Source organism: Aquarana catesbeiana, linkage group LG03, assembly GCF_042186555.1.
Source record: "Aquarana catesbeiana isolate 2022-GZ linkage group LG03, ASM4218655v1, whole genome shotgun sequence".
Lineage (NCBI taxonomy): Eukaryota > Metazoa > Chordata > Amphibia > Anura > Ranidae > Aquarana > Aquarana catesbeiana.
In genome coordinates this window covers 218380630-218396693 of record NC_133326.1, presented here as the reverse complement: position 1 = coordinate 218396693, position 16064 = coordinate 218380630, and the positions used below count along the sequence as shown (strand labels likewise).

The 16064-nt window shown below is 42.7% G+C and overlaps 1 protein-coding gene across 1 annotated transcript; it reads left to right on the top strand.

Annotated features, from left to right (window-relative positions):
* The first annotated feature begins 354 nt into the window (after positions 1 to 354).
* On the top strand, positions 355 to 13587 carry LOC141131935 (hyaluronidase-like). Its single transcript, XM_073619772.1, has 3 exons — positions 355 to 1296; positions 9750 to 9839; positions 11858 to 13587. The coding sequence occupies exons 1-3, from the start codon at positions 355 to 357 to the stop codon at positions 12287 to 12289; spliced, it is 1464 nt and encodes a 487-aa protein (XP_073475873.1). The 3' UTR covers positions 12290 to 13587.
* Positions 13588 to 16064: the final 2477 nt, after the last annotated feature.

Genomic DNA, 16064 nt, shown 5'->3' with positions numbered 1-16064 from the left:
AGAAGCCAGCGAGTTGTAAAGGATGGCAAGTATGGGAAGTTTTTTTTTTAATTATTTTAGATGGACTGGAGAGGGATTAGAACACCTATCTGGTATTTATTGCTTTCTGTGTGATTCTTATTTTTAATCCTCATATAGGGAAATAAAAATAAAAATCATGGAGAAATATGTATAAAAATTACCTCCTGTAGTAAAAAGCAAACTAGAACATTTCTATATACGTAACACAGGTATAACTAACTAAACAAAGGATTATGTTTATAATGGGGCATGCATAAAATATGGTCACATTCAATAAACGTATGTTTTTGTAATTTCTTTCATTTTCCAGAAAAAACAGAATTCAAGCTTGCGATGATTTCCTGCAGGATTTTCATTTCTCAGTTGTTGATATGGTGTTTGGCTCTTTTCACCACCATTACTATAATTAATGGTCAACGGTTGAAGCAAGCAAAATCACCTATGTTGCGCAATAAACCATTTATTGCTATCTGGAATGCACCCACGCAGCAATGTAAACAGAGATATAAAATTGACCTGGATCTCAGTATCTTTGACATAGTTGCAAATCCAAATGAAACCTTGAGTGGTCAGAATGTCACAATATTTTATCATACCCATCTGGGGTACTACCCATATGTCACTGATGTTGGAATATCTGTTAATGGTGGGGTACCTCAAAATCAAAGTCTTGCACAACACCTCAGTAAAGCTAAAGAAGATATTGTCAAATTTTTACCAGATAAAGATTTCCAAGGCTTAGCAGTCATAGATTGGGAAAACTGGAGGCCCCTGTGGGATAGAAACTGGGACAAGAAAAACATCTACAGAACGAAATCAATTGAGCTGGTGAAGATGCTTCATCCAGACTGGCCTATCAATTTATTACAGAAACAAGCCAAAGAAGAATTTACTGTTGCTGCAAAGAGTATTATGAGCGAAACTGTTCTTCTGGCTCAAGAAATTAGATCTAATGGCCTTTGGGGTTATTATCTGTTTCCAGATTGCTACAATCATGATTATAAGCATCATCCTGATACCTATACAGGACAATGTCCAGATGTTGAAGTAAAGCGCAATGATTACCTGCATTGGATATGGAAATACAGCACTGCTCTTTTCCCTTCCATATATCTAGATAGTTTTCTTGAATCAACAAAAAATGCACAAAAATTTGTTCATCATCGTTTAAGAGAAGCAACACGTGTTGCTGCAATGTCAGGTAGACGCTATGTGTTGCCAGTTTATGCATATGCAAGACCTTTTTACTCATATACTCTTAATCCATTGTCAGAGGTAAGTAAACTAAATATACAGTATATACAGCCTATCTATCTATCTATCTATCTATCTATCTATCTATCTATCTATCTATCTATCTATCTATCTATCTATCTATCTTGCATTTACAGTAGTATATTGTACAGTATATAAAAGCCAACTCCAGGCATATTATAAAAGATACAAATTAAGGCAGCTCTATATTCATTCAAGTGTATTTGAATGAGTGTATGCATTCAAGTATATCTTAAAGTGTTTCTAAAGGCTAATTTTTTCAAATTTCGTCTTCTTTCTCCCTCTTCTCTGTGTATCCCTCTCACCTACTGTTAAGATCCCATGGTGTTCCCTTGTCCCTGGTAGGAGGCTGCACCTCTTTCTACTTTCTGAATACCTCCCTCCACGGTTTATCCTTCTTCCCTGATTCCCCGTTAGGCCCGGAGTCCCTGTCACAACAACTCCCAATTAGGCCTGCAACTAACGATTATTTTCATAATCAATTAGTTGGCCGATTATTGTTTCGATTAATCGATTAATCGGATAAAATCATAAAAAGAAACGTAATATGCAATTTTTTCCTTTATTTAAAGTAATAATGAAATAATAATAATGGGGCACTATTCCTCCCAGGAACACCAATGATGGAGCAGCACTATTCCTCCCGGGAACACCAGTGATGGGGAACTATTCCACCCGGGAATACCAACGATGGGGTACTATTCCTCCCGGGAACACCAATGATGGGGAACGATTCCACCCGAGAACACCAATGATGGGGCACTATTCCTCCTGGGAACACCAATGATGGTGCACTATTCCCCCCCTCCCCCTCCCAGGAACACCAATGGGGCACTATTCCCCCCCCCCTCCCCATCCCAGGAACACCAATGGGGCACTATTCCCCCCCTCCCCCTCCCAGGAACACCAATGGGGCACTATTCCCCCCCTCCCCCTCCCAGGAACACCAATGGGGCACTATTTCCCCCCTCCCAGGAAAACCAATGATGGGGCACTATTCCACCCGGGAACACCAATGATGGTGCACTATTCCTCCAGGGAACACCAATGATGGGGCAGCACTATTCCTCCCGGGAACACCAATGCAGCACTATTCCTCCCGAGAACACCAATGATGGGAAACTATTCATCCCAGGAACACCAATGATGGGGCACTATTCCCCCTTCCCCTCCCAGGAACACCAGTGGGGCACTATTCCCCCCTCCCCCTCCCAGGAACACCAATGAGGCACTATTCACCCCCTCCCAGAAAAAAACAATGATGGGGCACTATTTCCCCCCCTAGGAAAACCAATGATGGGGCACTATTCCACCCACCCCCCAGAACACCAATGATGGGGCACCCCCCCCAGAAAAACTTAGGATCATGGGGCACTTGCCATCACAGAAATTAATGTACTGTACTGACTGAGTATTCTGTATAGCCATTAGCTACTACCTTATCACTTCACACAGGTGCAGCTCGGCTCTCACGGCTGCTTCTCGCCTCTCTCTGTCTATTCCCTTGAGACAGCAGCGGGCACGGCTGAGAATATCAGGGGGGAGCTGCTATCAGTGAAGAGGAGAGGCGCGGACGTGCCTGGTCACATGAGCACCACCGTATTCTCATGATAATACGGTGGCGCCGCCGCCTTGTATACAGTAGGATTCTAACAGACTGGCAGGGAGGAAGGTGTGGACCAACTAATCGATAAAAATCATTGACAACGATTTTCATTATCGATTATTGTTACATATTGTATCGATTAATCATTTCAGCCCTACTCCCAATCCCTTTAAAATAAAACTAAGGACATGATGTTCCCTAAAACTTTGATGCGGTTAGCCGCTTTTTCTTTCCCATGGACGATTACACTGGAAGATTGTACTGTTCCTTGTGTCCTGTTAGAATATCATGTTCTCCTCTTTACTGTATACTTCTGAATCTAGCTGGACTTAATGACTTTAAGCATATGGAATGTTTGTTAAGTGCTTGAGCTAGTCTGTATGGTAAATTAATCTCCTAAATAAAACATGTTTAAAAATAAAAAAAATATGGTATTGCACAGAGCAGTCCCTCACCTTCTTTTTTGTAGTTCCCTGTGAGAGCTGTCCACTTCTCCTCTTCTCCATGTGTCCCCATAGCAAGCCAGGTGCTCTAGGGGCACATGTGCAGTTTCGCTCTCAAGCCAAACTGTATACATCTATAGGTACACACACTATGGCTCGGCCACGTCCCCCGCTTCCTTCTAGCAGGATTTGACTGACAGCAGCAGGAGCCAATGGCTCCCACTGCTGCCCCAGTCTCCTGTGAGACTACAAAAAGGGGAGAGAAGAGATGGAGCCTATGACAGTGGTTTATCAAAAGAGGCGACAAGTAAGTGTTTGGGGATGCACAGGGAGCTGCGGGGCGGGGACCCTGTGTCCATTCAGACATGGAGCCATGGCCTGACCTCTCCCCCTCTCTCCTCATTGGCTCACTGACTTTGATTGACAGCAGCAGGAGCCAATGGCGCTTCACTGCTGTCTCAGCCAATGAGGAGGGAGAGTCCCAGACAGCCGAGTCTCTCGTGCAACATCGCTGGATCGAGATGGGCTCAGGTAAGTATTAGGGGGCTGAGGGGGGCTGCTGCACACAGAAGACTTTTTATCTTGATGCAAAGAATGCATTAAGGTAAAAAACGTTCTGCCTTTATGACCACTTTAAGGTAAAACTTTTTTTTTTAGTTTTGAATATAGCTGAGAATGGTTATCGGCATTGTCAGATTTTTATTGTTTTCGTGTTTTCTAGGGATAATTTTACTCTATTTTTGTCCTGGTGACCAGCAGCAAAGTCCTATATTGGGAACACCTGTAGTGACAACTGTTTAAAGGTGCAGTATAGCCCCACACTCTTTTGGCCATACTTCTCCTGTGGGTCACAGTAGTGCAGTTAATTCCCCAGGCTCAGCTGACAGTGGGCTGTTGTTGGCTGATGTCACAGAGCTGGTCCAGGTTCTGCAGGGATCCTGACAATCGGGATCCACCCTGATGCCTAACAGGAAGCTGGCTCAGCCTCTCCCACCCTCTTCCCAGCCCAGCGCTCAGGGGCAGAGCATAGAAAAGTGACTAGCAATCACCACGCTCTGCTCAGAGTGGACCTGAGAACTGAGCAATCAGAGGTCGTTGATCACTCAGTTCTCTGTGTAGAACTGGCAGGGGACTGCTGCAGCATCAGACTGATGCTGCAGCCATCTAGGTGAGTGTGTACAGTATGTTTTTCGATTTTTTACATTACACTTCTCTTTTAAAAGAGGAATTCCCTCACTTGATATGTTGTATGCAAATGTATTGACAGAGAAGGTGCTAACAGGACAAGAGAGCAGAGTGATCTGTGGGATAACTTCATCAGTCTACTTCTGCTCTTTCCCTGCTTAATCAGGTTGGGGTGAAGAGAAGACACCAATGTGTTTCTTAATGTGCATCTAAATCCAAACATTTCTTAGTTTTAGATTAGCACAGGGTTAGAACATGGCTAGAACCCCTGTACGGTGTTGTTATTCTGTTTGTGTCCACACAGGGAGGATTTATGCTCTGTTTTTATCCTAGTGACCTGTCATCAGGACTAAAAGTGGAGTAGGAAATCCAAAATTATGACTTGTAACCAGAACAGAAATAGTGAGGAAGTCTACAGTGACAACCAAAAGAAGAATTCTTTAAAGTGGAATTATTCTACACTTTTTTTTAGATAAATGGGCCCCAGGAGGTTTATGCCATAGTATGCACTGCATATTATGACAGGCTTACCTGTCAAATGAAGCCCTACAGCACTGCGAGCGTTCTTGCTGGCCAGTGGCACTGCCATCTTCTCCCAGTCATTCTTCGGGGTTCCGTCTATTCAGCCACTTGAATGGCTGGGCTTCGATGACATCACATCATCACATCCAAGAGCGGTACTGTACATGTACGCTGAGCTGTGAGTGTGCTACTCAGTGTACGTTACAGCTGACAGGCAATAGGAAGCATTTATGGCAGAAGAGTCCAATTGAGTCTTTTTTGTCACAAAAACTCTACCTGCCAGCAGTTTCTTAAAGTTTGAGTTTATTTCTGCTTTAAAGCGGTTGTAAAGGCAGACATTTTTTTTTATCTTAATGCATTCTATGCATTAAAATAAAAAGCCTTCTGTGTGCAGTAGCCCCCCTCAGTCCCCCTAATAATTACCTGAGGTCCCTCTCTGTCCAGCGATGTCCACGAGTGTCTCAGCTGTCTGACATTCTCCCTCCTGATTGGCTAAGACACCGCAGTCCATTGGCGCCCACTGCTGTCAATCAAAGTCAGCTAGCCAATCGGGGGAGAGAGGGAGTGGAGCCGGGTCAGGGCTCCATGTCTGAATGGACACAGGGAGCTGTGACTCGGCTCGGGTACCCCCAAAGCAACCTGCTTGGAGCTTTGCTTTGTGCAGTCCAAATAATTTGGTGGAGGGGGGATTATGGCGTGGGGTTGTTTTTCAGGAGTTGGGCTTGGCCCCTTAGTTCCAGTGAAGGGAACTCTTAAGGCCTCAGCATACCAAGACATTTTGGACAATTTCATGCTCCCAACTTTGTGGGAACAGTTTGGTGATGGCCCCTTCCTGTTCCAACATGACTGCACGCCAGTGCACAAAGCAAGGTCCATAAAGACATGGATGAGCGAGTTTGGGGTGGAGGAACTTGACTGGCCTGCACAGAGTCCTGACCTTAACTCGATAGAACACCTTTGGGATGAATTAGAGCGGAAACTGCGAGCCAGGCCTTCTCGTCCAACATCAGTGCCTGACCTCACAAATGCGATTCTGGAAGAACAGTCAAACGTTTCCATAGACACACTCCTAAACCTTGTGAACAGCCTTCCCAGAAAAGTGAAAGCTGTTATAGCTGCAAAGGGTGGGCCGACTCATTATTGAACCCTACGGACTAAGACTGGATGCCATTAACCACTTCAGCCCTGGAGGATTTGGCTGCTCAATAACCAGAGCACTTTTTGCGATTTGACACTGTGTAGCTTTAATTGACAATTGCGCGGTCGTGCGACGTTGTACCCAAACAAAATTGACGTCCTTTTTTTCCCACAAATAGAGCTTTCTTTTGGTGGTATTTGATCATCTCTGCGATGATTATTATTGGAGCTATAAACAAAAAAAGTGCGACAATTTTGAAAAAAAAAAAAACAATATTTTTTACTTTTTAATAAATATCCCCAAAAATATATATAAAAACATTTTTCTCCTCAGTTTAGGCCGATATGTATTCTTCTACATATTTTTGGTAAAAAAATTGCAATAAGCGTATATTGAATGGTTTGCGCAAAATTTATAGCGTCTACAAATAGGGGATAGTTTTATGGCATTTTTATTATTTTTTTTTTTTAGTAATGGCGGCGATCTGCAATTTTTATCGTGACTACGACATTATGGTGGACACAGCGAACATTTTTTACACTATTTTGGGACCATTGTCATCTATACAGCGATCAGTGCGATAAAAATGCATTGATTACTGTGTAAATGACACTGGCAGTGAAGGGGTTAACCACTAGCGAGCGGTGAAGGGGTTAAGTGTGTCCTAGGATGTGATTCTAACTGTTAGGGGGCTGGGCATGAACACACAGGACAGTGATCACTGCTCTCGATGACAAAGAGCAGTAGATCACTGTCCTGTCACTAGGCAGAACGGGGAAAGCTTTGTTTACAAAAGCATCTCCCCATTCTACCTCTTCGTGACACGATCGCCGGGAGACAGGCGGACATCGAGTCCGCGGGACCCGTGGGCACGATCACCGAGCACGCGATGGGGGCGCGCACGCGCCGGCATGGCGGGAGATTCAAAGGGACGTACAGGTACGCCCATTTGCCCAACCGTGCCATTCTGCCACCGTAAATGTACATGAGGCAGTCGGCAAGAGGTTAAAGTTCATGTGTGTGTAAAGGCAGGCGTCCCAATACATTTGGTAATATAGTGTATGTATAGATACAGAGGTAAACATCTCATTCACCTCCTGCTAGGTTCCAAAAACAATATATAATAAGAACAAAGAAAAAGGGTATCAACCTAGCAATCTATCCATGACCAAGTCTTCTGGGGAAAAAAAAGTTTGGTAAAAAGTATATTAAAAAAAAGTATAAAAAATTAAAGTTACATCCAAGCACTTACTTAAATCACCCCCCAAGTCCAAATCCCACATACAAATGTACAAACATAAATGCATGCATTGGGGTCACCTATGCGCTACACATTTTCTGACAACAAACAGACTGACATACAGTATGCTCAGTTCTTACTGTGCTCTTACTAGAGCTGCACGATTCTGGCTAAAATGAGAATCACAATTTTTTTGCTTAGAAGATAGATCATGATTCTCTCACGATTCTCGCGGCGTAACATCATCTTTCACATTAAAACAAAAAAAAATTGGGCTAACTTTACTGTTTTTTTTTTTTTATTTATTGAAGTTTATTTTTTTTCCCAAAAAATTACGTTTGAAAGACCGCTGGGCAAATACAGTGTGATATAAAATATTGCAGCAATTGACGTTTTATACCCTATGATCTCTGCTGAAATATATATAAAGGTCGGGGGTTCCAAGTAATTTTCTAGCAAAAAATATTGATTTTAACTCAACCACTTCAATACAGGGCACTTATACACCTTCCTGCCCAGACCAATTTTTATCTTTCAGCGCTGTCGCAGTTTGAACGACAATTGCGCGGTCATACAACACTGTACCAAACTAAGTTTTTATAATGTTGTTCCCACAAATAGAGCTTTCTTTTGGTGGTATTTGATTACCGCTGCGTTTTTTATTTTTTGCTAAACAAATAAAAAAAGACCGAAAATTTTTAAAAAAAAAAAATTTTGCTTTTGTTTCTGTTAAAAAATTTTGTAAATAAGTAAGTTTGCTCTTTCACTGATGGGCACTGATAAGGCGGCACTGACAGGCACTAATAAGGCGGCACCGATGAGGTGGCACTGACGATGGGCACTGATATGCAGCACTGATGGGCACTGGTAGGCGGCACTGATGGGTGGCACTGATATGCAGCACTGATGGGCATTAATAGGTGGCACTGATGGGCACTCATGGGTGGCACTGGGTGGCACTGGTGGACACTGATGGGCACTGATAGGCAACACTGATGGGCACTGAACGGCTGCAAAGATGGGTTCTTATGGGTGGCACTGATGGGCACTGATAGGTGGCACTGTTGGGCACTGATGGGCACTGATCGGCGGAACTGCTGGACACTGATACGTGGCACTGATGGGCACTGATACGCGGCACTGATAGGCATCCCTGGTGGCACTGGCAGTGGTAGGCATTGTGAGTGGGCACTGATTGGCAGCTGCCTGGGCATTGATTGGCAGCTGCCTGGGCACAGATTAGTATTTCCCTAGGGGTCTAGGGGGCATACCTGGTGGTCCAGTGTGGATGGCTTCCCTGGTGATCCTGGGCGGCTTCCCTGGTGGTCCTGGGTGGGATCCGAGGGGGGGGCTGTGCTGATAAACAATCAGCACAGATCCACTCTGTCAGGAGAGCAGCTGATCGCCTCTCCTCTACTTGCGTCTGTCAGACGTGAGTGAGGAAAAGCCGATCACCGGCTCTTCCTATTTACATTGTGATCAGCCGTGATTGGACATGGCTGATCACGTGGTAAAGAGTCTCTTTTAGAGACTCTTTACCTAAATCTGTGTCTGACACCCCGCAACAACGATCGCCGTGATGCGCGCCCCCGGGGGTGCGCAGCGGCTCAATATCCTGCGCCCAGTCAGGGTATTGAAACCACTTTGCTGCCGTCATTCTGCTATATGGCGGGCGGAAACAAGTGTCAGAAAAAAAAATTTAGACTTTAAGTGGTTAAACTTCCTGCATTTACAGTTGTTTAAAAACTTGGCAGACTGCCTGGATTTTTTTTTTTTCACACAGAAGTTTATCCCTTTGATCTTAGAAGGAAGAGATATTTACAATGTTTCATGTTAAAAACTTGGCAGACTGCCGGATGTTTTCTTTTGACAGCTGAGTGAGCAGATAAGTCACTCCACTTGTTATATGAAAGAATCGGCAAACTCTGCAATAGAGATCATCAGGGGGGTTGAATCGAGATCACGATTTTTTAATGATTAATTGTGCAGCTCCAGGTCTTACTCAGCTGCCTTTACACTTGTTCTGGGTTATTGACCCCAAAAAGTATGGAAGACAAAGACAGAAAGGCAATTTGTATTTCCAAAAGGTCAGCAATGGCAGCCTCTTTATCACTTATTTTACTCAATTTTCTTTCTTTTCTGTTCCCCCTTTAAAACTCTTCTCGATACACCTTCACCAACCAAGTTAACTCTTGTCTACATGTAAATCCTATGAATGTCCTCATCATACAAGTTCCTCAATGTTAACACAGCAGTGGTATTTGCAGTTAATAATATACTAAATGATAACATTTCTAATGTTTTTTTTCACATTTTCAGATCGACTTAATTAACACAATTGGAGAAAGTGCAGCATTAGGAGTAGCTGGAATAGTGCTGTGGGGTGGCAGTGATTATTCGAGCACACCGGTAAGAAGTAAAGCTATTCTCAATTTAAACTGAAGCAGGGTCTGACAATTTGTGTGGCATTGTTAAGCCTAGTACACACGAGCTGAATGTCAGGTGGCATCGGCCAGTTCAATAGAAATCGGCTGATATTCGGCCTGTGAGTACTGCAGCCAGTCTGATTTCTGTCAAAGGAGCATGACCGAAAAAGGTCTGCCGATCAGCATCCGATCAATACTCTCAGCCAATAGCTAAAAGCGCTGAGTGGGGTGTTCTGGCAGGGGGGCAGTCCCCCTGTCAGAACACAATAGCTCAACAGGGGATATTGCTGTACTAACATCAGATTGTTAGTACATCGGTTCCTCCCGAGCGCTTCAGTTTTTTTTCCAGACAGCCCTTTGTACTGCTGCTTTTCATAAATGGCACATTGCACCAACAGAGTACTGTGAGAAGTTTGGCCTACAGTTCCACCTCCTGAGCTGCAAGAGTTATCAAAGTGTGACTGCCACTGGGAAAGGTCAAACTGCTGGAGTGATGCTGCAGACATAAAAAGCAGTAGTAAAATGTGGAAAGGCCCTAAAGTAGACGTCACTGGAGCTACTCATTAGACCTAATGAGTTCAGCCTAGTACACACGATGAGTTTATCGGACGAATGATCCATGTCGAAAACGAATAGGTTACTAAAGTATGAAAAATCTCGTATGGCAGAATAAAAATCCGGAAATGATGTAATGTATTGTAATGTATTTGTATTGTATTTTTGGATGAAAACTGTACTGATTAAATGAAAATCGTATGATCTAGTATCGCATGAGAAATTTTTTTGTGTTTATCCCTTTGGGAAATTTTGGACGCCAACTGTGTACTTACGATTAGATTATCGCACAATGGCATCGAAAGTGCAATTTTTTTGTATGATATTCTGATTGTGTGTACGGGGCTTTAATGTCAAGTAGGGATGCATCAATGCCATTTTTTTTAACGCTGAGTACGATTACGATACTCGCTGATACCAATTACTGATACCTATCGCTTGGGAAGAGTAGGTAGAGGGGTGGTCTGGGAGGTTGGGGGTTAGGGAGTTGGGTGAGGCTGGGTTGAGGACATGGTGGGGGGGGGGGGGGGTAGAAGGGTAAGTGAGGGCAGGGTGGGGGAGCTAGAAGGGACTTTGGGAATACAAAGGACAAACAGAGCAGCGCCATCTATCTATCTAGAGCATGCCTGCAATTTAATGTATAAAAAATGTATAAAAGGTAAGAAATACACTCACAAAGTTAAAAACAATTCCAGCATAAATGATGAATGTGGTGTTCATCAGCTCTACTCTCAGGTGGTAGCTGCTGGTGTGTGATGGCCAGAGGCCTGGGGGTGCTGGTGCCTTCCAGCCCTTCCTTGTAAACTTGGAGACACTCGGGGGCACTAATGTGGTACCCAGAAGTGACATCATCAGTGCACCTGAGTGTCTCCAAGTTTACCAGGAAGCACTGGGAGCCACCAGCGCCCCCGGACCTCTGGCCACCGACACACCAGCGGCTACCACCCGAGAGTAGAGCGGATGAACACCACATTCATCATTTATGCTGGAAATCTTTGTAACCTTGTGAGTGTATTTCTTACCTTTTATAAATTAAATTGCGTGCATACTGCACTTAGATGGCGCTGCTCTCTCTGTCCTTCAGGACAGGAGGGTGACAGCTAGCTAGGGGGGAGGAGGCAACGGGGAGGGGAATCCCATGGATGGATGAAATATCATTGGTTGTTAAGGACGTGGCGGCCCAGCTCCTTAACAACCAATAATTGTCGGCATTCTTTTCTTTACATTTCAGCTGTTAGCGGGGGAATCCTGCTGACAGCTGAAAGAACTGAGCCAGAAGGCATCAGTTTCGGGTATCGGTGCATTTGCACGAATACGATACCCATGCAAATGCCTAGTATCAGCACCAGTATCGGTATTGGGGCAACCCTAATGTCAAGGCCTGCTATAAAGGACACACAGCAATAAAGACAAAACCTAACCTTCTATTGTATTTCTTTCCTTCAGGACAACTGCAACAAAGTAAAGAAGTACATTGATGGAGAGTTTGGACACTATATTGTCAATGTAACTTCTGCTGCTAAACTTTGCAGCACAGTTATATGTGGAAAAAATGGGAGGTGTGTAAGAAAGAAACCGAATTCAGCAACATATTTACATTTGAATCCAAAAACTTTTAAAATAAAACCCCATTTGAATGGTAAGGGGCATTATGTAACTGGTCACCATGGAAAAGAAGATGTCCTGTACATGAAGCGTAAATTTGAATGTCAGTGCTTTGAAGGTTGGACTGGGATTTTCTGTGAAATACCAGACTCGGATGATTTAAAAACGAGGGCGGTAAATTTCAATAATGGTTCAGCCATACTGTCAACATCTTTTAACCTTGTGCTTTTTCTTCTTTTTAACATCAGTGTTTTAATAACAATTTATGCATAATGCTCCAAGAGAACACAACAAAAATCTACATAAGATCTGAAAAGATCCAAGGATAACAATGTCTTGCATGTTAACTGTGCGTTGCAAACGTACTGAAAACCACTTAGCAAATGAATCCCAACATACATGAGAATATAACGATCAACCAGTACTACTAAGCTAAGTTAACATTAAATAGTTTGCTTAGTGCACAAGACAAGACAATGTGACAAGACATATATTGCTATAAAGTGATATTCACCTGGAGTTCCTACAAGGCTTGTGCTCTCCAGTAGTATTTTCATCTCTATATCCACGTCCCTTGGAGTTTTTTTTTTTTAGGTATTCCCACACAAGAGGAACTGCAGTCTGCTCACATAATTTGTATTAAAAACATCTTTGCCATTCTAAAGATTCCTTTCAACCACTTTGCATATTATTTCATATATACTGTGATTCTGTACTTGCCAAATATGCTGCAGAAATCTCCCTCCACTAAGTCTGGCTGCATCTATTTTAACTGTGGGCAGCTGAAGCTGCTGCCTGTTCACTTCCTGGATTTACACTGACACACAGGGGCACACCTCCAGCTCGGCAGCTCTTATTGGCCCTCTTATGACTCATCCCCCCTCCCTTCCTGGCAAACTCTCACAAGAGTGTGAGAGAGAGGGAGCTGTGCATGATGTCATAAGTCTAAGCTAATGACCAGACAAGAAATAGGAAGTGGGCTGTATAAGCAGGAACCGGCTGATTTTCAGTCTGTGTGTACCTCCATTGTTCAACAGAAGCCGGCCTGATGTCGAACGGTCCTGCTGGAAAACCGGCATTTGATCAGCCCTTTTAGTCACTGGCTGCAGCACTGATCTATTTATTCTGACCGGGGGAGCAAGAGTCACCCCTGACAGAATACAGTAGCTCGGTGGGAGAGATCCCTGCATCAACATCGCTTACGTTGATGCGGGGATCTGTCTTTTTTTTTTTATTCAGCCCGCTGGCAAAAAACTGAACCTTGCTTTTGTTTCTAATGGTAAAGAGTCAGAAGTGTAGAGCTGACAACCACAATACTAGTGGACAGTGGTTGTGTCCTTTCATATTTTCATGATAACTACACTTTGAATACATATGTGTTCTTAAATCAGAACTATTGTATTTAAATAAAAGCATAACATACACTGAACAATTGTATAGCAATAACTTTTACAACTGTGATACATTGAGGTTGAAGTGTCCATTTGTAAACATTTCTGCCTGCATATACAGATTGTGTATACACATTTGTGTCACTTAGTTTATTGCAGTACAATCGTACATATTTTTGAACTCTGTATTTATTGAATAGAAAGGGTACTGCAATTGCAATTTTACCTAATAAGGATAAAAAAATAAATTATTTTACAGAATATCATCTTTCTTGCAGTGTGATTATATATTGTTGACATGTGTCCTATACCATGTGTCTTCATATTTCAGTGTATTCTGATTGGGAGTGGATTTACAGTGAGGGAAAAAGTATTTGATCCCCTGCTGATTTTGTACGTTTGCCCACTGACAAAGAAATGATCAGTCTATAATTTTAATGGTAGGTTTATTTTAACAGTAAGAGACAGAATAACAAAAAGATCCAGAAAAACGCATTTCAAAAAAGTTAGAAATTGACTTGTATTTTAATGAGTGAAATAAATATTTGATCCCCTATCAATCAGCAAGATTTCTGGCTCCCAGGTGTCTTCTATACAGGTAACAAGCTGAAATTAGGAGCACACTATTAAAGGGAGTGCTCCTAATCTCAGCTTGTTACCTGTATAAAAGACACCTGTCCACAGAAGCAAATGTGTTACTGGATGGATCACAAGGCGAAATAAAGGGGAATTAAAAGCCCCAAAAAACCTAATGCATCCACCAAATCTAAGGATTGGCAAGCTACAAAATATTACATTTTTGTTTTTGGGTTTAATAGTGCTTAAAAATAAAAAAAGGTGGGAAAAAAACATATCAAGATATACTGTATGCTACAAAAAACAAGCTTAATTATGGGAAAGAACAGAAGACAGAACAACATCCTCAAAGGAACAGTCTTAGCCCTGGGCCACATCCACCTTGTATAATCTAAGAAAGACCAGGGCCTCCATGGCTAAAAGGGGAGTATCGCTGAAAATTCAATAAAGACCTGAGCATCAACTGGGTTGGTGGAAACAGGTATACTATTCTGAACTTCCAAGAAAACAGAGGACATCTTGACCCAGGGTTTTGCAACAGTAAAGTTGGATGGAGAAATTCAGCAGAGGGGCATTCATGGAAGATGCTGTGAGATCCATATCGGGGGTACCCACTGCCAGTATTTACTATGGAGGCCCTTGTGGTTTAGATACCACTCGCTGTTGCAGATAAATTAGTAGCTCAGGGCATTCACCAAGGTGTTCTCCAGACAGGGAAGGTAGGCCGCTGTCAGATGTTCCAAATAAATATGAGGTCAGGAAAAATTCTTCACATAGACTGGTGCTTCCCTGTCAAGACACATAATCCAGCTCCGTTTTGTTGTCCATCATGAGCCTTACAAAGCAACCAATAATGACTGGAAACAAATGTTTGAGAACCTGTAGGGCTGTCTGGAACTCAATAGGTTCAAGTGAGTGATGGCTTGGCTCTGCCACCTGTCCTGGAGGTAAAGGCCCAGACAATACTCGCCAGCTCTGGAGATTGGCATCTGAAGTAACAGTGATCCAATCTCGAGGGCTGAAGGGCACATACTGTACCTAGCCAAACGCTGCAGAGCTGAATCCCAGTTCTCTGAATCTGCTGAATGGAGGGTGAAGCTTAAAGAATCTGATAGTCAGACTGGTCCTCTTATTGGGCTTAGCCCACGCTTTAGGTCTTTCATCTTGTACATAAGAGAGTTTTGTACAAAAACAATGCCTGTAATGTCTGGTGCTCCACCTCGCATCATCGTGGATGTCTCAGTAGGATGGGCTTGTCTGTGTGTTCACCGGCCAGAGCACCAGACATTACAGGCGTTGTTTTTGCTGTTTACATGTAAGTGCAATACAAGATTATTTTATATACAATAAAATTGAAGGTTTTACACTATTGGAGCTCTTTTATGCCATACTTATCGCTTATGAGCTGGGAAAATACAATGGGATCTGAGTTCAAATAATTCCATTTTGGTGTCCTTGGATGTCTAATGACCACCCATGATTTTTGAATCTGAGTCCATTTGTCAAGCTTTGGAGGGCTATCTCCGTACAGGCTTCCCCTGACCCTCTGTAGTGGGGGGTCATGGGGCTCTGGTAAGCGGCAAATCTTATCACTGGTGGTGGATTGAACACAATATTTTCCACGTCATGGTAGATCTCATATGTTTCACAATTTGATGGACTTTTTTAAATATTTATTCATTTACCTGTACACGGGTGTTTAATTTTTGGCTATTACAATTTATGTCATAGATAATTTTATATTTATTACTAGTTCTATTTCTGGCACTATATAATTTTGTGGCTACTTGCACACGTTATATATAATTATGTCTCATAGATGCTATTTTTGATTAATATTTATTATTGGGTTAATGTTTTAGCACAATTCTATTATTATCTTTATATTCACACTGTTTTTGTTGTGCAGAAGAGCCGCTGCTTATATCATCTAGACTGTTCACTATTTGTTAAGATTTAACTTGTGATTTGGCACCTTATTTAGATACACCTTAGCACAGTTTTTTCTCTTTTTCCTCTCACATAGTAGGTGTAATATAAGGTAGATTCATGGGCGCCAGACACTTCTTGAATGCAAAGAG